Source organism: Macaca nemestrina, chromosome 10, assembly GCF_043159975.1.
Source record: "Macaca nemestrina isolate mMacNem1 chromosome 10, mMacNem.hap1, whole genome shotgun sequence".
Lineage (NCBI taxonomy): Eukaryota > Metazoa > Chordata > Mammalia > Primates > Cercopithecidae > Macaca > Macaca nemestrina.
In genome coordinates, this window is record NC_092134.1 from 42038326 (window position 1) to 42061965 (window position 23640).

Sequence of the window (23640 nt, forward strand, 5' to 3'; positions counted from 1 at the left end):
GGTGAAACTGCCCCCGTGATCCAATACCTCCACCTGGTCTCTCCCTTGACACATGGGGATTATGGGGATTATGGAAATTATAACTCAAAATGATTTGGGTGGGGACACAGAGCCATGACAGGGGTCAGATGGGAGTCATAGAACCACATTGATGGGTTCATGATTGATCTAAAACACGAGGGTGCAAGCTCATGAGTTGCAATCTGCAGATGCAGGAGTCAATCAATAATGACAAAAGAGGAACAAAAGAACTACCACGCAGTTCCCTGTAGCCACTTCTTACCCTAGCCCTCTATACCGGGAGGATAAGCTAAACTTCCCCACACACAGATTCCATCTCATAGAAGATCATGATGAAGTTGTTAAAACCCAAAAGGTTAAAGTGACTTTATAAATTAAAGGGACTGTTTAATTAAAAATGAACAAAATGCCAATTATAAGTTCAACTTTCCTACCATCCAGTGTTGAAAGAAGAGAGAACAAATAAAACATGAAACATAAATATGCTAATTTTCTTTGTATGCCTGAATTTAGTTTATTAATTTTCAACCAACATAAAATGAATAATTATTGAGTTGATGCAAAAGTAACTGTGGTTTTTGTCATTGAAATGACAAAAAATCTCCATTGAAATGATAAAAAATGCAATTACTTTTGCACCAACCCAATATTCTGTGGGTAGCCAGCTTTCAGTCTTTTCTGAGACCATGTCTGAACAACAGAAATATTGTTGAGGACCCTGAATCTTTTGACATCTTCTTTTCTTATATTTTTATTATATATGGACAGAATAGGTAAGCAAGAGTCAACCCACACTGAATTCATCTCTGCATCCCCTGTGAGAATTTTCTGTTTAACTCTGAATTTCATCCATTGTAGTCACACATTTTGTTTTTATTTTTTGTTTAAAAAACAATAATAAGGCAAAGACACTGTCTCCAAAAGACAACTGAAAATGCACAGAAGTTATGAGGGGGGGCTCTTTAATTGGTGTTGAAAATCATAAGAAATCAAAGATGTGGAATCTAAGGCCCTCAAGAGAAGATTGTTTCAATAGTGTGAAGTTGGAAGTTCTTTGTTCCTTATTGGCCTTAGACCTCCAAACTTAGGGTAACAGAATCTTCTACTACACAGAGAGATAGAAATGGAAGGATGAAGATAACTTACCTACACTACTTGATTATTCTAGCCACTTTGAATGCTTGTCAAAAATGTAGATTCCTTGGTAATGCATATGTAATCATGATCTCCAAGGAAAATCCCCTGGGTATCTATATTTTTTAGAGTTATTTGGATGATTTTGATCAACAAACAACTTTGGAAATCACTGACTTCTTTCAAAATCTGAATTATGGCCAACTCTAACTAGAGAAACCAAAAAGTATAGCTTTAAAAAATAGAAATATTTCAACCAACGAATTGTTGTCAAAATTAGTATAATGTATCACCTATTTTTGTTCTTGCAAAATTTAGTAGGACTTTTACTGACATCAAGGTAATTCCATTGTTGTGGAAAAGAAGAAATTCAGCCTGGGTTGGAATATAATAGGCTTGGGTTAGTATCCAAAAATATTTATTCTGCAGAAGAGAAGCTTAGAAGCATACTAGAGTCTTCAATATTGAAATAATTATCATGAAAATTTCTTTGTGGTTTATGAATAACTCAACTACAACTTGCATTTTAAAACCCCAGCGCTATTTTCTGAAATTCCTTTCTGAAGCTTGGGTGAAACCATATAACCCTGGAAAATGTGTATCATCTACAAGTTTATTAACTACTTAATCCTAAAGTTCACCTATTTCCTTGCAAATATAACGGAGGAAGGATATTCGGAATGACAGGTACATATTAAATTTCAGAATCAAAACTTTCAACACTAAAATAAGGAGTACTTACACCTTTGCTGTTAGAGGTCTATTTGTTTTTAGTGGAATCTATTTTCTAATGAATCAACATTATGTCACTTTCAAAACATGCCACAGGACATTGGTACTAAAAAACACACATTAGGATTACTTAAGTCTTTAAAACTACATTTTTATGAGGATATGCCTGTTGGACTCTTAGGAAAGTATTCATTTGTTAATAGGTTAAGTTAAAAATATTTTTAATCATCTGGGCATGGTGGCTCACGCCTGTAATTCCAGCACTTTGGGAGCCCAAGGCGGGTGGATAGTTTGAGGTCAGGAATTAGAGACCAGATTGACCAACATAGTGAAACTCCATTTCTTCTAAAAATACAAAAAATTATCTGGGCATGGTGGCAGGCTCCTGTAATCCTAGCTACTCAGGAGGCTGAGGCAGGAGAATTGCTTGAACCCCAGGAGGCAGAGTTTGCAGTGAGCCGAGATCGTGCCACGGCACTCCAGCCTGGGCAACAAGGGCAAAATTCCATCTCAAAAAAAAAAAGTTTTTTTTTTTTAAATCTTACATGTTACTTACACATAGATAAACCTTTGATTAATTTAGCTCCTTGAAAAATGGTGTGTTCTGAGCCATTATAAAGTTAATTCAAAGAAAAAGGAGTTTATTTCTAACTTTGAATGCCTCTACAGACTTTCTATTCATGAATTCTGTCACAGAGAACCTGTCAATTTCCCAAAGCCTAGGCTCCTCCATTTACTTGGGCCTTTAAAAACTCTCCATCTGCCTGGAATTGTTTGGAATTTTTCCCCTGGCTAACATCAGCGCATTCTTTACTCTAAATCTTCACCTTGGTCTTCATCTCCGTTTTTGAAACCTCCAATAACACAGGGTCGTGTCTGAGTCTGCTAGTCTGCTGCTTTATGATCTCAACGTATTTTTTTTTTTTCACTTTCCTTGTTTTAGGCCTTTCTTGTGTTGCTATTAGGAAAAAGTTGAATATGGGTAATTCACAAATACAAGAGGTTTAATTGGCTCATAGTTCTTCAGGTTGTAGAGGAATCATGGTGCTGGCATTGGTTCCATTTCTGGGAAGGCTTCAGGGAGCTTTTACTTACAGTGGAAGGAGAAGGGGGAACAGCAGTTCATATGGTGAGAGTAGCGGCCAGAGAGCAAGTGGTGGGCAGGTGCCACACATTTTATAGGCAACTAGATCTCCTGAGAATTCACTCACTGTGTCCTGGACAGCACCAAGACAAGGGTTCCTCCCGCATGACCCAAACATCTCCCACCAGACCCCACCTTTAATTCTGGGGATTGCAATTCAATATGAGATTTTGAGAAAACATCCAAGCTGCATTACTCCATATTATCATAACTGTATGTTTGTTGGCATCTTTTCCAACTAGAGTTTGTGCTTCTTGAGGTCAGGGGTTGTTTTCTAGTGAAAAATGGTACCTAAGTCTTCATGGATATTCATGTATGAACAAATGAATAAATGCTTGTGTTTTTTTCAAGGAGCAAATCAAAAATTTTAAGCTGTCTTACACTAATTTTATAGGTTTGTATTGATTTTAATTCGAGTTGCACCGTTACTTATTTACTAATTCCGTGCATAGGATCTTTAACATTCTTAATTAGGCCCTTAATTAGTGGGAAAGAAAGATCATCTTATAGCTACTTTAAAAAGGTTTTGATAATTTTTCTGATGTCACCTTTACTTTCTGGAACTCATATCTCCACAAAGTAGCTGATTTTAGAATATAATAATACATAGAAAAATGGAAAATAAAATATGTATTGAAAACATAGTACAAATTTTATCATAAAACTTACACATATCAAAAGACACTAACTTTAAAATAGTACAAAAAAGTAAGGGAAAACCTGAATTACAGAAAAGAAAGTCAAATTTATTTAATGAAAAAATAGAATTAATAAAAATTAGCAAAAATTCATAAAAGGGAAAAGCAGTGGTCCATGACCACTCAAGATGGCTTGCCAGTTAAAGGAAAAAAAAACCCAAACATACACATGTGAATACACACACACACACACGCACCCAGACAAAAAAGTCAATATGTTTTAAAAGTACAATCAATCAACAGGCCCCTGTGTGTGATGGTCCCTTCTCTGAATCCATGTGTCGGAGGTTGAGGGGCAAGGGGAAAGAGAGCATTAGGACAGATACCTAATGCATGCGGGGATTAAAACCTAGATGATGGGTTGATAGGTGCAGCAAACCACCGTGGCACATGTATATCTGTGTAGCAGATCTGCACATTCTGCATATTTATCCCAGAACTTAAAGTAAAAAAAAAAAAAAAAAAAATCAATCTACAGTAAACACAAAACTCAGAAGGACCCACACAAAGACAGAGAACTTATAAGGGGATATTTTTGTTTTTATCTTGTTCATTGTGTTGGGGCTTAGAAAACAATATCCTAAAATATGATGTCTTGACATGCTGAACTAAGAAACAGCCTCAAGTTCTGTCTGACCTCCCCCTACAAGCACAGGGAGGGACTCTCTGGAATTTCCTTATCTGACTGAGGAATCATCTTTCAAAAATAAATGTTAGTATGTTAAGACACTTGCCACCCCTGGAAATCTCATCAAATAACTAGGAAAGATTAACCACCAGGGAAGAGAAAAAACTAAAGTCAGGGGTCACCAGGCCCAGATTAACTTTTTATCTGTTCTTCAGAGGGCATTACTGAAAGATTACCTGGAAGACTATCTATGTACTAAGACAACCTTGGTTCATAGTGCAGTTATGCTCCTGACCTTCCTGTAACTTGTCAGTCCCATTAAGTTTCTTAAGAGATTCATTTACAAGAAAATGTCTGCCTACTGGGTCCATTAATTCTCCCTAAAAATAATTCAGCACTTCTCAAAATTGCCACATTTCTCTCATCTCCTTTACTTATGAAGAAGGGTGTATAAGCAACTGGACCTCATTGAGTTACTGGGTAATCACTTTCCTGTGATTTCCCACCATGCACATTAACAAGTTTGTATATCTTTTTCTCCTATTAATCTGCCTATTGTTAATTCATTTTCAGCAAACTTCAGAGGGTGGAGTAGAAGCTTTGCCTATTTTTTCCTACACCTGATTACAATGCAATTGCGTATTCTAAGTTATACACACCTTTAATGTCACCTTTCTAGTCCAAGCCATTATCCTCATTTCTTGCCTGGACTAATACTGCTGTGTCCCATTTTGACTTACTGCTTCCTCTTGTGACTCTACTGCTTATAATCACTAGCATCCTAAAACACTTAAACAAAAATCCAAAATCTATAGCTCTAGTATGCCCTGAATGACTTCCATCAACTCATTATCATTACATGTCTAACAACAATTTTCATGCCTCTCAACCACCAAGCTTTTACCATCTGGCCCCCATTCAAAATCCTGAAACCTCTACATTGAACAGTTTTTCTTCTACTTTTTCACCTATCTGTATCCAGTTTAAATATTAGTTTATCCTAGAGGGAGGCCTTCTCTGCTTTCTCAACCTTTTATTCTTTCTCACTGCCTCCTCATTACTTTATTTATAACATTTATGATAAGTTGTCATTTTTATTTGGTTTTATACCTTTTAAAGTGTAAATATTACTATAAATATCAAGCATGTATTTATAAATATTAATGTTATTAAATGTAATTTATGTAAACGTAGTTTGTATGTTTCAGCTTACATAAAATAAATCACTACATGCTTACAAAGCTTTAAGTGCTTAATGTATCAACTCATTAAATATTCAACACTCACATGATAAAGGTAATTAATTCTATTTTCTGAAAGTGGAAAATGAGGTTTAAAGAGTTTACATACATGGAGAGTGATAGCTGCAGAGCAGACAATGAAAGGCACAGAAGCAAAGATTCTGATCTCGGGGAATTCGTTGGTCCTATACTATGCAACACCATCCTTATTATTCTCTTTCATACATACTGAAAATGATGGATCTCTGTAACAGTAATAACAACTAACGTTTGTTGAATGCTTACCTTATGCAAATAATTATTCAAGGATTTCACATCCAGTAACTCATTTAAGCTCACAAAGAAAGCTTTATGAGGTAGGAACATGATAATTCTTGTTTTAGTGATAAACAAACTAAGGTTAAGTGGATTGCCTAAGATCACACAGTACATACGTTGTAAAGAAATCTTAACTGCTAGAATGTATTCACTAATTACACACACACACTCGCTGATTACTTCTTCGGAGACAGAAGAAGGCAGAATGTCTGATGGCATCACTTTTCTATTTGTAGTTAGTATAGTGCAATTTGTATGTACTTTTTATCCTCATATTTGAAATAATATATTACACATCTTCCTCTTCAATTTGAATTGAATCTCAGGCTATGTGTATTTACTATGTATATGATAATCAAAGCATAGCAGACCTTAACATCTGGCAGACGTGCTTCACATACGGTGGTGTTTATCTGCTATGAGAGCTTCAAAGCACGTGTCAGAGAAACACCTGGGTTTGAAGTTTGAAGTTTGAAAGAAGACTGTAACCGTTATGGGAGTATTTCTTGCTCTTTACTTGCTTTTATGTGAAATAAAAAGAAGTCTAATTTTTTCTTGCTTATCCTGTACAACAAAATTGAAACCTTTATCAGCATCAGCCATCATAGGATTATATCTTCCACGTTTGGTTAGCTCATTGATTAAAATAAAATAATCGGAACCTGAAGAAAAGATTAAAAAATACCATTTTAAATTATTTAATACTTAAAGTGGTATCTATATTTCATTATGATTCTGGCATAGTATGGAGTTTTCAAAAGTTAATTAATTTATTATTCAGATGCAATTAAAAGCCAGATGTTCACAAATACACAGATTAATGCAAAGACAATCTACCCTTGGGTGTCAAAACACAATATAATAAAGTTGTCGACTTCTCCTAAGGTAACCTACAAAATCAATGTGATTGCATTCAAATACGATTATATTGTTTTTGCTATAACAAAATTTATATGAAAATTCATCCGAAAAAATAGACAAATGAAGAATCACAAGCAATATTCTGGAAAAATATTCCAGACTGTTTTCCTTCAACAAATATGTATGGAGAGCCTACCTTGTGTCAAGCCTAAGGGACAGATCAAGTCCTTATCTTCCTGGAAGTGACATACTATGAGGACCAAAGTTAAAAAATAAATGACTCATAAATATACTAAATATTAATATAATTTCTAAGAGTGGTAAATGATAAGAAATTATAATATATTAAAATGGTAGAGAATAACTGAAGCAGGCTCTAAGACGACTTCAGATTTTGTGGTTCAAAAGCCTTACTGAGGACACAGAGACCTAAGGGAGAAGCAGCCAACGATAACACAGTCTAGGGCAACCATTCGCTAAGTGTGTATCATGAACCTTGGGATTCTTTCAGGAAGTCCACAGTGAAAAAATTATTTTTTCTGATAATATTAAGATGTTATTTGTATTTTTCACTTTAATTATCTCAGAAGTGAACAATAGCGTTCTCCAGAAGCCACGTGACATGTGACGATGTTATTGTTCTGATGGCTGGTAGAATATCTGCTTATGTATTCTTATTTTTTCTAGAATTTTCTGTAGTCCTGATTTTGGAATATAAATGTGCTTTCAGTGGTTAACTCAGTTTGTTGCCCGTAACACTATATATTCCTATTTATCTTTGTTTATCTCTACTATTATTTATGCACTCTAGTTATTATCCAGTAAATCATTCTGTTGTAATCTTTGCAGGCTTGTTTTATAATATTTTTATTTGTTCAAAGTTTATTTAAAATTTTTATTTTGAATTTAACGTTATATTCAATGATAATATAAAAATTATAATAAATTCTTCTTATATTTAAAAAATGAGGCCAGGCACAGTGACTCATGCCTGTAATCCCAGCAATTTGGGAGGCTGAGGCAGGCAGATCACCTGAGGTCAGGAGTTCAAGAACAGCCTGTCCAACATGGCGAAACCTGTTTCTACTAAAAATACAAAAATTAGTTAGGTGTGGTAGTAGGCACCTGTAGTCCCAGCTACTCGGCAGGCTGAGGCAGGAAAATTGCTTGAACCCAGGAGGCTGAGGCTGCAGTGAGCAGAGATTGTGTCACTGCACTCCAGCCTGGATGACACAGCGAGACTCCGTCTCAAAAAAAAAAAAAAAAAAAAAAAAAAAAAAAAAAAAAAAAAAAAAAAAAATTCATTGTCTTCCAAAAGGGAGATAGAAGACTTTTTTCTTAACCCATAGCTACACTTCACAAAATTCATATATGAAGGAGTTATCTGAATTATGGGAAAAGAGCACCCTTCTGCAAAGAAAGTAAGTGAAAATTTAAATAAGCAACAGAAATATAATGAAAACCAATAAATAATATTAATACATATTAGTAATAAATAATAAAATAATATTTACCTTTAAATTGTATGTATTAATAATTTGATTTATTGTATCTTATATAACAAAGCATTTTAAGTATTTTTAAGGTAGCAACTGAATTGTAGCAACATTTTGAGACCAATCGTTCAGATTTTAAAGAAAAATGAGCTAACTAGTTAACTGTAGATGTAATGGACTCTAAAAGCCAAAAAGTATTTGTTACAGCTTTCAAACTGGAAATTGCAAAACCACGGACCATTTTACTAGATAAAGCAAATTGCATGGTCTGAGAAGTACGCACAAATGCTGAAGACTACAAAATCATTGCTGAATGTCTGCTGAACAAAAAGTGAGCAAAATAAATCACAGCAAGCTACTTTCCAATGATACAGTAATTAATCAAAATAAAGATTTACTCAAGACATGAAGATTGAATTAATACCATATCTGTGGATTGTACTTTTGCCTTACAAATGGACAAATCTACAGCTGACTCGGTTGAACTAGCCACTTTTTTTCTGGAACCCATTTTTAATTAGAAGTGTGGTTTGTCAGATTAGAGTATTTGGTAAATATACTCTCAAAAAATAAAGTGCATTTTTCGTTTCAAGGAAAGCAACTGACAGTAGTTGGCAAAATTTAAACTTTCGAGCAAAAATTAGAATTTGGAAATAGTAGAAAACCTTCCTTGATGTAGTTTTAAATACCACATTGCAACTAACCTTTGAGAAACTACCATTTGTTGAGTTCTGATTGTTCTTCAAAAAGAAAAGTAGTTGAAAGAAAATAAGAATAGTATTCCAAAACAAGGTTATAAAGATTACAAAATAGTGATTTATAGGACAATAACTAGATTGCCGAAATAATAGCAGACATAGACAAAGCTAAATAGAAATACAGTAGTGTTACTAAGAACAAACTGAGTCATTGAAAACACATTTATATTCTAAAATCATGACTATAGAAAATTCTAGAAAAAATCAGAACACACAAGCAGATATTCTACTAGCCATCAGAACAATGTCATTGTCACATGTCCCATGGCTTTTGGTAAAATTCAATGCTTACTTCTGAGATAATTAAATTGAGTTGAAGGTTAAATGGAATTAAATTGACTTGAAGTTACCTAAAAAGGCTACTTATAATGCTTGTTTTCTCAATTAAATATTTATGTAGGGTGAGTTTTTCATTATATACATCAATCAAAGCAACATATCTCAACAGATTGAACAAGGGAGCAGATATGAAAATCCAGCTAACTTCCATGCAGACATACTTGAAATAGGTGTGCAAATATATAAGGCGATACAATTTTTCTCATTTTTTTTTCCTGGACCATGTTAGTATTTTCATTAAAATGTTATTTACATTAACATGGCATGGACTTGTTATTTTTTATCGTAATAAATTACTCACTTTAAAATATTTCTCAGTTTTAATTTTGAATGTGACACATACTGGTAGATGGACTCCATATACATCTTTGGGGTCCTCAAAACATCAACAAACTTTAAGTATATAGAGTCCTGTCAGCAAAATGTTTGACAACCGCTAGTCTGGGGGAAGAGCATTTCAGTCAAAGAGAACAGCTGGTAAAGGACCTGGAGTAGGAACAGACTTCTCCTATATCGGGTCCTGAGTGAAGGTCAAAATGGCAAGAATGTAACACAGAAGAAGGAAAGAAAATGGCATCAGGGAGTTTAGCCATGGTCAGGTGCTTTAAGGTTTGATAAGCCTACATTTAAGGAATAAAGAAGGGAGACTGGCACTACCAGATATTATTTAGGAAATAAAACTTTAACAACTGGATCATAGGTATTTTAGCTTGATCATATTCAAACTTCATGAATGACTGGCGAAACTGTATTCTCATCTACCATTTATGGAAGTGATAAGCAGAACAACATTTTGGAGGTAATTGGGTAATAATTACAAAATTTTTAAATATGTGTACAAATTTGTGTTCTCCAGAAAGCCCAGTTACTTTTGAGATTTTCCTTAAGCTATCTTGCACAAAACTAGCTCAATACAGCGTTGCTTATCGTGAGAAAAGAGTGATTTCTCCCAAAAGCAAATTTATGATTGTGCACTTACCTAAGTGAAGAAGTTATCTGAGTTCTGAACTGTCTGAGTTATCTCATATGCTGCCACAAAAGAGGAAAAAGGAATAAAATTCTATTGTGTATAAAAGACATGTCTGAAACATCTGAATTAATAAAGTCTAAACAACAATTACTTACAGAAAGTGAAATTGGAGAGTTAGTTAAGCTAGGGGTTATTTCACATTTAGCCTTATATACTGCTATGCTGGTTAATGTTTTGGTATAGTGTTCCAATGTATACATATTACTCTTATAATGCACACTTATTAATGAAAACATATAATAAATCATATCATTGATAATTCCAAAAATGTACTTGTCATGTAAGATACTAAGAAAAATAAAAGCAATTGTAGAGTAAGTTTAAATATACATACAGCTATGAGTATAATGACTATGTAAATAAAAGATAGTTTCATGACTTGTAGGGTGCTAAAATTAAGAATGGGAATTAGATTGTTATGAGAAGATAAAACATTCAAAAGCACTCTATTGTATGATTTGAAAGCATAAACCATTTACTCAAAATATGTTGTCATTTAAAATGTATCTTTTGAGATAAGCAGAGTAGACAAAGCAGGTACAACCAATTTAAAGATTAAAATTCCATTTTATGTGATAGTGCTTTGCAAATTTTAAATCAACTGTTCAATATTAAAAACTAACAACTACATTATGGTATATCCATATAACAGAATTTCATGTAGCAAATAAAAATGACAGTAGAGAATGACATTTAATGATATAGAAAAACATCAGTGATTTACTGTTATATGAAAATGGGTCTGGCACTACAAGCATAATGTTATGATATATGTGAAAACCAAATTGTCTGTGTGTTTGTGTTTATACACACACATTAAGAAGATATACCAAAAGATAGTTATCTCTGGGAGGGAATACTTAATTTATTCTTTTCCCCTGTAAGTCCAGGGCTGGGTTCAGAACACGGTGGGTGAAATAGTCATAACATACTTTATCATCCTTGCTAGTCTCAGGTAACAGGAAATCCAGTCCCTGGGCTGAAGAGGGCAACTCCATCATTTTTTTCTTTTTAATTTTACTTTAGGTTCCGGGATATATGTGCAGAATGTGCAGGTTTGTTGCATAGTTATACATTTGCCATTGTGGTTTGCTGCCCCTATTGACCCATCAATCTGGGTTTTAAGCCCCGCATGCATTAAATATCTTTCCTAATGCTCTCCCTCCTCTTGCCCACCAACCCCCGACAGGCCCCAGTGTGTACTCTTCCCCACGTTCTCACTCATAAGTGGGAGGTGAACAATGAGAACTCCCATCATTTTAACCTGTATTATGATGAAACACATTCAGCCTTCAATGCATGTTACCACCAATGATGTGAATCACCATTTGTCAGGATGGAATGTTTATACCTTACCCAAAAGTTCTGAGGTGTGGATGTGACTAGGCATGTGTGTGTTAGTGTGTAAGGTAAAAGGAAAGAAATTATTGCTTAATTAACATTTGGCTTTTTAAACAACTATTGCCCATTTAATATTTCTGCTTTTTCTCAACTGATAATAACATTGTCTATAAAGTGTTTTAAGTTGATTGAGTGAACTACATTGTCTCAGTTCTCTCCTGTTCACCCTCTTCCCAATGAATGAAGAAGTTCATGGTTTTATTCTTAGATTTACATGTTAGGTGACTTTTAGCAAATGAATTCGACTTTCTGACTCTCCATTTATACTCCTGAAAATAGAGTAGTAAATCATACCATAGGAATTTTAATGTATGAAATTTAAAGTAAGAAATGTGAAAACTCTGAGTATAAATCATGGAATATACTAGATCCACTATAAATGTTCATTTCATTTCTTTCTAATGGACCCTGAAAATATGCTCTGAAACGCACAAAATTATTCAATTACTGGTTTCACAGAACTGATTTTATTAAAAAGTATATGTTGACAAGACTTTACAATGAGCTAAATCCAATGTAATGCATTTGAGTTCTGTTACAAATACCACAACACATGTGTTGCTTTATACAGAAAAAACTTAAGGAATGGATAGGTGGAATTGTTGTAACAAGAGCTCAGATTATAGAATTTGATGCACTCAAAATTAATACTTAGCATTGTTTTAAGAATACTCTTATAACAAGATCACTTAATTATATTTGATTGGTCTTTTTTTCTTAATTCCTTATAAATTTGTTCAGTTACTTTGTTGAAACTGATGCCTATCAATAATTTTCTTAAAATAATATTAGTAAAAATTGTATGCTTATGAATCATCTTACAATTCCATTAGTTACTTTCAAGAAGATTACTTTTTGTTTTTGAACAGTTCTATTACAAAAATAAGGCATTTATTCTAATAGTCTTTTGTCAGGCAAATGCAGTATTAGTCATGGAGTTAATCATCCACAAGTCTCACTGCTAAAATGTAATATAGTTATTTTTAAAGACAAAAATACAATGTGACAATTTATACTGAAATATCTTGTTGTAAAAGTTCTTATAAATATGAGGAAATGAAACATTTTAGAAAAAAATCACATAAATATAACTGATAAAATCACAAAATGAAATAGACAAGGATTTAAGTACATCTCTCATTTGCTGAAACCATGCATCAGGAGCTGATAATGAAAGATATATCCAGCCAGGTCTTTGGGAGATTATAACTTTGAATAACTTTTAACTTTGAAAAAAAAATTATAGCATGCAATGAGAGAATGAAAGATTATTGCCTTGTGATACTTTTAGTATAAATTTATTTTTTTCTCTGTTATTTTATGTTTTTTGGCATTAAGCTATAGAATGCTATCCCCAAGTAAGGTTTTGGGTGAATTCCTAAACAAAATCCACAAAATAAGAAACAGACAAGACTTTGCTGATTGGTTCCAGACCTGAGTAACATAAAATGAGTCTCCTTAGCATTAGAAGTAAACTCGAAATGCTGATATTTATCATGTGTATCCAAGAGTATATGAAGCATATTTCACATTTTCAAAACTAATGTAAGTTACCCTCATGACCGAAAAATTAAGTTAGTCCAAGTAAATCTATATTGATTTCAAAAGTGATAGGCAAAGGGATTCAATTCCTCTGAGTCTGTTCATTTGTGTTTTCCTGAAATTATTTGCCCTGCTTATGATTTATGAGATCTTTAGATAAACATGATAGTTGGCTGAGTGCATTGCACTTAATTGTTGCCACAGCCACAGATGTAAAGAGGTTTGTAAGAAAAATGTTCTCACAGTGAGCTTCCTTATTTGAAGCAGGACTCAATCCTTGGTTAAAAGCTATGGTATTTGAGCTAGTCAAACATGTATCTCTCTCCCATTCCATAGGGAATGAGCTGGGCTGTCCTTCCTCCCCACATTCACCTGCACTTCGTTAGAGAGCAGTGTTCACATGCCACACCACAAGATCCCCACAATGACATAACTCCATTCAGAGACTGGCGTGACTGGGCTGGGTCTCCCCACCCCCCTTCAGCTCTTGTATCACTCAGAATCTGGCAGCCAGTTCCGTCCTGACAGAGTTTACAGCATATATTGGTGGATTCTTGTCCATAGTGCATCTGCTTTAAGAATTAACGAAAGCAGTGTCAAGACAGTAAGGTAAGTGCTGTTTTAACTATCGCACTGGGGATGGTAACTGTTTGGGACAGTGTTTTTTGTAACAGGAACAGGAAAAATTCCAGAGCAATTTTGCCAATTGCTATTCCACAGCAAATCCACAGTTTTGAGCAGTTAGTTTCACATTTTGTTTAATATGTTTTCCATGATTTATAGATTTGAGATTTTATACAGTATATGCTATATTGCTTGGCAAGGGAAGTTATAAAAAGTTTCAAGGTTAGAATGAGAAAATAGTTAAAGTAGACACAGTGAAAAAATATAGAAATTAAAATGTTTGTTATGTATGCTAATTAGTTATATATGTTAGTATTGGACTCTAATACTGGAGCAAGGAAAGGTCATTTTAATCAGCATTCAAAATATCTTTTAATAAGTATATTGTGGCAATTTGTTATAATTTACAATACACATTCTATGTTATAAAACATGAGCTAAAAGATTTAGAGACTCTTATGGATTATTTATTTCTGTTTTGTTAATTTAAAAAATTGTTTCTTGGATATATGCCTTAAGGAATGAATTTTTAAAGAAATTCTGGGAAATGATTTAGTTTTTGGAAACAGCATTTTCTCTATAGCCACAGGTATTTGAGAAAACTGAGGGAAGTAGAGTGTGATTTTGTCTCATAGTGGAGTCATTATATGGTCACAAACTCTCTTTCAGTTCAGCATCCTTGTTTTTACTTTGCCAAAAAATGTGGAAGCATTTTTCATTACTTTTTAATACTCACCTTATAGTTACCATAAATATTTTGGTATATACTAAATTTAAAATAGCTTATTAATAAAGCAAGACAAATCTTTACAGTATTTGCATTCTGTAACTTATAAATAACTCTGGGAATATGTCATCATGTTCTTTTTAGTGCTATGCAATTATTATTATGGCAAGTTCTGTCAACAATATTAAATGCCCCCCATTATAATCTTAGAGAGTAATTTACTGAGAATCTGGCTACATGTTACATTATGTCAGCAATCGAAGTATTTCTAACAACTGTTTTATAACGTTCCATCTGATCTGAAATAAAATGCCTTATAATTTCAAATTAAAACAAATAAAAGACGTTTTCAGCTTCTAACCCCAGAGATCCTGCTTATCCCAAACTACCTTGATCCAAAAGCTTGTAATCATACTTTCATAGGAAGATACAATATTCTCAGTTATCTATTAGAATGTAGATCTTTCTTCACATTAATGATTTATCTCCCAGGGCTACCAACTCAGCCACAACTCTTCACTCTATAAAAGTCTAACTCTTATATTCTAATTTTCCCATATCTAAATTGCCGCACCTCCTTAAGACACTGAAATGGACTTTTTTTAACCTCACCTTAGAAACATGTTCCTATGAGAAGATAACTGTTACACATTATTTTAAATTCATATTCTCAATGGAATAATTTACTAGATAGTTCTAATACCAGTATTAAATCCAAACTTTAAAAACGTCCCACCTCTCTCCCACCTCCATTCTGTGAGGTCACTAAAAGCCAGATACATGCAAATCATGGCATCTTTGATTTTGGCATGAAGAAAGTAGAGAACTTGTGAGTAACTGAGAGAGACTATAATCCTAATTAAAAACTTGGAAAATACTATCTTTCTCTACCTGTTGAATCTCTTTCCAGATAGAGAAACCCTTAGAATGTGTGACATTTTCCTGATAAATATTAGTAATTCTTAAATATTACTAATATTTAATTTAGTAAATAGCTAATTTATGAAATATTAGTTTCAGAACACCGTTTTGCAGTGTGCTTTAAAAAGTGTGGAATGTCAAGCACAACGTGCACTAGTATGCACGCACACCAGCACCAAGAATTCTGTTCTCCTTCCTCAGAACCAACAATAACCGGATACTTTTAAAGGAATGTGCCTTCCATTTCCCTCCCACATACAAGCAAAACCTCAGGTTGCCCATATTCCCGTAAGGATCTTCTTCATGAGTCATTTTAATGATGTCGAATGGTAGAGTAGAGTATACAGTTAACAACTGTCTTCTCATTCTCGTTTTCTGAGAGATGATCTGAAGCAGTAGTCTAATTCGGTGGTCAATGAACACCACCCAGAAACCTCTTACAGGCAGGCATTTCATTAAGGAAGAGCCTAAAGAGATTGACTGGAACAATTAGGCCTGGCTCTCCCAGAAGGGGGCGCACGTGTACGCAATCTAACCTGAAACCTGCTCACCACACAGTTGTAAACATACACCTTTGTCCTCATACCTAAATAAAAATTGAAGAGACGCCGTTAGATGCACTAAAAATAGCTATAAGAATAACAACATGCACATTTTATAATGCATTTAATGTTGTAAGTTGAATATCCTTTTCTTGAAAGTATATATTTTTTATTAATAAATGTTTCAACTTTATTTAGGATTCAAACCATTTGCCAAAAATGAGTCTAAGTGCATTTACTCTCTTCCTGGCATTGATTGGTGGTACCAGTGGCCAGTACTATGATTATGATTTTCCCCTATCAATTTATGGGCAATCATCACCAAACTGTGCACCAGAATGTAACTGCCCTGAAAGCTACCCAAGTGCCATGTACTGTGATGAGCTGAAATTGAAAAGTGTACCAATGGTGCCTCCTGGAATCAAGTATCTTTACCTTAGGAATAACCAGATTGACCATATTGATGAAAAGGCCTTTGAGAATGTAACTGATCTGCAGTGGCTCATTCTAGATCACAACCTTCTAGAAAACTCCAAGATAAAAGGGAGAGTTTTCTCTAAGTTGAAACAACTGAAGAAGCTGCATATAAACTACAACAACCTGACAGAGTCTGTGGGCCCACTTCCCAAATCTCTGGAGGATCTGCAGCTTACTCATAACAAGATCACAAAGCTGGGCTCTTTTGAAGGACTGGTAAATCTGACCTTCATCCATCTCCAACACAATCGGCTGAAAGAGGATGCTGTTTCAGCTGCTTTAAGAGGTCTTAAATCACTCGAATACCTTGACTTGAGCTTCAATCAGATAGCCAAACTGCCTTCTGGTCTCCCTGTCTCTCTTCTAACTCTCTACTTAGACAACAATAAGATCAGCAACATCCCTGATGAGTATTTCAAGCGTTTTAATGCATTGCAGTATCTGCGTTTGTCTCACAATGAACTGGCTGATAGTGGAATACCTGGAAATTCTTTCAATGTGTCATCCCTGGTTGAGCTGGATCTGTCCTATAACAAGCTTAAAAACATACCAACCGTCAATGAAAACCTTGAAAACTATTACCTGGAGGTCAATCAACTTGAGAGTAAGTAAAAAGCTGTTCCTGTGTTTGATGTTTCCTCAAGTGTTTAAATACCTGAGCTGCGCAACACAAATATTGCATCTGGCTCCATTAAAAAAATAAAATGTCGGCCGGGTGCGGGGGGTCTCGCTTGTAATCCCAGCATTTCGGGAGGCCGAAGTGGGCCGATCACCAGGTCAGGAGTTGAGACCAGCCTGGCCAACATGATGAAACCCCATCTCTACTAAAAATACAAAAATTAGCCAGGTCTGGTGGCGCACTCCTGTAATCCCAGCTACTTGGGAGGCTGAGCCAGGAGAATTGCTTGAACCCGGGAGATGGAGGTTGCAATGAGCAGAGATCGTGCTACTGCACTCCAGCCTGGACGACAGAGCAAGGCTGTCTTGGGGAAAGAAAAAAAAAAAAAAAAGGCAACAAAATGTCCCTCTACTTCAAACAAAGAATCATTCTAGCTCAATCATATATCCAATATCCAGCCTTTCTTTGGTGTATCCAGATAAGGAACAATTGAGGTCACAGAATTCAATATGTAAGTCTTCAAATTAAAAATTGCAGACCAATTTATCCTACTGTGTTACCTCCTCATATCTATCTCTTATTATTTTTCTCCTTTATGGCTTAGATTTGTGTCCTACAGTTATTTTTTGACAAGATCTAAATGAGGGAGGAAGAAATGAGTTCAAAAGTGGCACAGTTGGTAAACTCCACAGCCACAAAGAAGCCCATATAGACAGAGCGAGACTCCGTCTCAAAAAAAAAAAAAAAAAAAAGAAGCCCATATAGTCCCTTTCTTCCTTCCTTCCTTTCTTCCTTCCTTCCTTCCTTTCTTCCTTCCTTTCTTTCTTCCTCCCTCCCTCCCTCCCTCCCTCCCTCCCTCCCTCCCTCCCTCCCTCCCTCCCTCCCTTCCTTCCTTCCTTCCTTCCTTCCTTCCTTCCTTCCTTCCTTCCTTCCTTCCTTCCTTCCTTCCTTCCTTCCTTCCTTCCTTCTTTCCTTCCTTCTTTTTGTGACAGGGTCTTACTCTGTCGCCCAGACTGGAATGCGGTGGGGCAATCTCGGCTCATCGCAACCTCCACCTCCCAGGCTCAGGCGATTCTCCCGCCTCAGGCCACCACCACCACCAGGCTAATTTTTGTGTTTTTAGTAGAGATGGCGGTTTCATCATGTTAACCAGGCTTTCTCGACCTCTCGACTTTAATTGATCCATCCGCCTTGGCCTCCCAAAGTACTGGGATTACAGGTGTGAGCCATTGTGCCTGGTCCCATATTGTCTCATGGTCTTTCCTGACATCAACTAGTTGAGACTCAACATGTTACTCTGCTGTCATGATCATCATCTGCCTCTGTTATCTCTGTTGTGGTGTGTGACCATCACAGTGCTCTGGGAGACTGTGAAGAAGATTAAAGAGAAAAAGAGAAAAAGAAATATGATGGGAGAGTCTAATATCTTTTTTTTTTTTTTTTCCTTAGGAAAAAAAAATTGTATTACAGAGCTTTTTTTTTCTTAGGTACAACCCTGCAACTCATTTGATATTTCCAAACTTTCTCTTTCACCTCTCTTTATTTTTCATTTATCTTCTGGATGAAGTTTGATCTGATGCGTTTGGATTGTTTATGCATTTATCTGGTCTTCAGGGACATTCCTCAACTTAAGCAGTATAGATCCCAATGGGAAATTGAAATCCACCATTTCCCACCAGGGTAACTCTGCCATTAATCTTTGGCAGAGCTTGGCAGAAGAGAAAGACCATGATTCACAGATAAGACTTTCTAAATGAAAAATCAAGCAGGAAACACTGATTCACATATAAAGTAATAATGTCTGCAAACGAGCCTATTGAATTTGAACATCTCTACATGATGAAAATTGGTTTTCTGGCCATACTGAATAAAGGTATTGCTGTCAGAAAATATTACAATATACTTTATACATATGACATTTGTTAATTCTGCCAGTTTCATATAACCCCTAGTAGGGTTAAACATTCTCATAAAGAAGACCATGCTTGCCAACCTTGAAGCTCCACATGCTCTTTGTTTTTTCTGAAAAGCAGCCAAGGTAAGGGTTGGTGCTGTTTGACCGTCACACAATACACAGTCAGGCTAACACAGCTAAACCACTCTTGTTGTTTCCAGTGGAAAATTCACTATGTGGCAATATAAGATTCCTCATTTTAAACATGTGCAGTCAGGAGCAAGGATACTCTCTGACAGACCAAAATGCTAAAGGAATTTATGATGTTTGAGGGATGATGGAATACATTAGATTTGGTTGGTAGAAATTATTTGCAAGAGCAGGGCTGCTACTTTCTCTGAAACAAAGAAGGATACAGATACAGGCACATTTGAAGGTAGACATTGTATTAGTAAAGGATGGAAGAGCTGGTGTGGAAGATGGGAAGAGAGATCTATGGGAGAAAGGTCAATAGCCTGTCAGTGCCAAGCTGAGATAGAAACCACAGTGCCCAGTACATAGTGGTCATTTGAAAAGGTAACATAATAGTTTCCTTTCTTTCTTCCTTATCTTTCTACATTTGGTTTGGTATTCTCATTGCATCACCTCAGTTTCATTCATCACCTCAGTTTAGGTTATTTTGCCAGATAATAATCATCTATATCAACATTTCACATTTACTTAATACAGAAAGTTCCCCTTAATTTTTTTCTAATATTAGGGAATAGATAGCAAAAATAAACTGTTTTCTATTTCAAATTTGCAACTCTAAGCATTAACCTAATCAGAGATCTTCCTAATGTAGAGTAATTTGGAAAGACAGCAAAATTAAAAGGATATTAGTCATTATTTAGGACATACTATGTACTAGTATTGTGTGAAGTGCTCTACACACCTTAATCTAATCTTCATGCAACACGGTAAGATAGATGTATTTCTAACAAGGAGATCAGATAAGTGTTCCAGTGTTGCCCACGTGGGTAAGTGGCAGAGGTAGAATTCCAAGATGAGATTATTCGCATCTTCTTTCCATTTTTCCTCACTTTCTCACATGTTGGTACCATAGAAAAATCCCTGGAATTGACTGATGAGTTATTTTAAAAAGCATGTGTGTTTGGGGTTCCGCTGAAGTCTTTGTTAACTAGAGTTTGAAAACGAAAACAAGATAAAGGACTTGAAAATGTTAATCTAAAATAGATATAGGCAAACATAGTTTCTGTGTATACACAGGTCAGCCAATTCAGTAACACTCTTGGTTTCTATTACAAAGTAAATCAGTGTTTCACTTGTGGCAGCTTTTTGACCATGGACAAAAATAAACAAATAAACAAACAAAAAACATGGGTTCAGATGGTGGACATGCCATGATTAGGTTTTTGCCTTAGAATTTTGATCATTGTTATGGTGTGTGATTGCTGGAATGATTTGGTTTTTGCCTTGGAAGTTTATCATGGTCATGGTGTGTGGTTGCTAGAAAATTCTTTATAGATCATCTAGTTAACCCCTCTTATTTTTAGATGCAAAACCAAAGAGTACTTACATTGAGACTGTTCATACAGCAACAGGATCCATTTATATTTCTTCAGGTTAGACTATTTTAAAAAAGTTGTTAGATAATATGACACGCTTACTGAATGCCTTTTCAAAAACAACTTCTAATAATAAATAAGTTCTGTTCTTTAAAATATTATACTGAATATCTTGATCTACCATGATTACTCTTTACTAAATGTTGCTGTGCCGTTTTGGTAGCCTGAAATATGCCTTTAATGGTTTCAAATTCAAATATATACTATATTATGACTTTTCTAAAAGGGAAGAGGTCCTATTTTATACTATTTTAAACATAAATTTTTTATTGTTTTGAGCCAGTGTACCGAAAAGTGATTAATGTTTTCTGTTCTTTAAATTTTAGAGTTTGACGTAAAGAGCTTCTGCAAGATCCTGGGGCCATTATCCTACTCCAAGATCAAGCATTTGCGTTTGGATGGTAATCGCATCTCAGAAACTAGCCTTCCACCGGATATGTATGAATGTCTACGTGTTGCAAATGAAATCACTCTTAATTAATATCTGTATCCTGGAACAATATTTTATGGTTATGTTTTCCTGTGTGTCAGTTTTCATAGTATCCATATTTTATTACTGTTTATTACTTCCATGAATTTTAAAATCTGATAGAAATGTTTTGTAAACATTTATTTTTTTTTAAAGAAAAGATGAAATGCAGGCCTATTTCATCACAAGAACACACACATATACACGAATAGACATAAAACTCAATGCTTTATTTGTAAATTCAGTGTTTTTTTATTTCTACTGTCAAATGATGTGCAAAGCCTTTTACTGGTGGCATGGAAATCAGCCAAGTTTTATAATCCTTAAATCTTAATGTGCCCCAAAGCCTGGATTAAATACATCTGGATGTTTACTGTCTTTAACCAAATTATCTTGATACATTCAAATTTGTCTGGTTAAAAAATAGGTGGTAGATTTTGAGGCCAAGAATTTTGCAAAATACATGAAGCCTCATGCACTTAAAGAAGTATTTTTAGTATTACAAATTTGCATACTTACCTAGTGAAACTTTTCTAGAATTATTTTTCACTCTAAGTCATGTATGTTTCTCTTTGGTTATTTGCATGTTATGTTTAATAAGCTACTAGCAAAATAAAACATAGCAAATGGCATCACTGTGTTTGATTTATTGTGAAATTTATATATTTTGTATATAAAATACATAAAACAGTAGATTAGAAATCAAAAGATATCTCTAGCCTGCAATATTTTACTGATGTGAACATAGGATTTTACACTAAATAATTTGTCTACTTCTAGCATCCGCTTACAAAGAGTTCTTAAAAATACCTATAATAGGTAGTGAGATTTCGCAACTTACTTAGATATTTGTCATTGTTCCCATTCCTGGTGTTTTTACTGATTCATATGCAATGGTATTCTATTAGATAAGAAGCTGCTATGTGATCTCAGCACTCACTCCTTGGTTGTCGAGAAATGGTGGATAACTCACAGGATTAAAGATGTTGAATTAACATAAAATTTTCTGAAAATGATATTTAAAAAATCATTTTGGCTTGAAGCCAGTGTGTCTGGATCATAGGTTTTGAGTTTATAATCCAGTAATAACAGCTTTCAGTTTCCTATGAGTATATACAATTCTATACAATGATAAATACTATGCATATAATTTACAAAAATAACTTCTGTTTTACCTAGCTAACAATAAAGCCTATGTCTGGAGCCAAATGTTATGCAGACAAAGGTCTATTCATCCCATACCAGTGCATATGTAGTCAAATATGTGTCTAATATAAAGGAATTGTATCTCTAAGCTTAGCATAAATTGTTTTAACACACCACTTTTAGTGAACTCTATCCTATGGTACAGTGGCCTTTCATCAAAGGATCATCACTGAGACTGAGTTGACTGGCAGATGTGTGTGATGGATATTACATTAGGTACAATGTGTATTTTTGATTTTCATGAGTTTTCTACATTAAGGTAAATTCCTTAGAGTGTGATAGCAGCCTCAGTTTATTTGTTGGTGTAAACTTAAAATCTACTTTTTTCTCGATAAAACTATAATGTAGATGAATTGAAAATGAATTTTCTCTTCCCTGTTTACAAAAGTCACTATCAAGCCTTGGAAACCTATTCTCAAGTAGAGGGTAGATAATGTGCCATAAATTCTCTTTTTGAAAGAATGTGATGGAATTAAATGAGCTTTATCTCTATACTACTTAGAGAAAAGATCTCAGCTGACAGTCTGTCTGCATCTTTAAAAGCCTTTGATTTCTCTCTATCCAAGTCCTATGTTATTCTCATGCCTAAAAAGCAAAACTATGATTTTTAAAACAGCAGTTCCCTTTGTAGTTAATGTTGGGTGACAAAGACCAAGTTAAGCACATAGTGACACTTTGTTGTGGAAGCATCTGGGAAAGGAATATATCCTGTTTAGGGACAAACCCCTCTTTTCAGAGAAAAGACTTCATCTTTTCAGGGCAGAGCTGGAGAACAGAAGATTCCCACCTGCTCCTTCACTCACTAGGCAGTCCTAGTGAGGTGTCGAGGCAAGAAAATCTGGCAAAACTTTTATCAGCTTTCTCCTCCTCTCTCCATCCCCACCCTATTTAGGGTAGTGTTTTTCAAAATTGTAAATATAAAACCAGCATGTTAGGGTGTATTTCTACAACCAGGTTACCAGACATGCCCCAGATATACAGACCTAATGAATTGGGCAACACAGGATTTTGCATTTTTAAAGTGCATCCACGGGTGATTCTTATACCAGTGCCCAGTGTTGCATATTTTTAAAAACACCGACTTAGTGTGATACTCTGATTAAGTTACTGAAATCACAAATAATTGAAAAGCAGAAAAGTACTCTTTTCTAGGGAGGCAGAATAGAAAGTAGTCTGCTTTTCACAGCATA

At 34.8% G+C, this 23640-nt stretch overlaps 1 protein-coding gene across 1 annotated transcript; it reads left to right on the forward strand.

Annotated features, from left to right (window-relative positions):
* Positions 1–13697: 13697 nt before the first annotated feature.
* LOC105483741 (lumican) lies at positions 13698–21876 on the forward strand. Its single transcript, XM_011744721.2, has 3 exons — positions 13698–13952; positions 16356–17238; positions 21102–21876. The coding sequence occupies exons 2-3, from the start codon at positions 16377–16379 to the stop codon at positions 21254–21256; spliced, it is 1017 nt and encodes a 338-aa protein (XP_011743023.1). The 5' UTR covers positions 13698–13952; positions 16356–16376; the 3' UTR covers positions 21257–21876.
* Positions 21877–23640: the final 1764 nt, after the last annotated feature.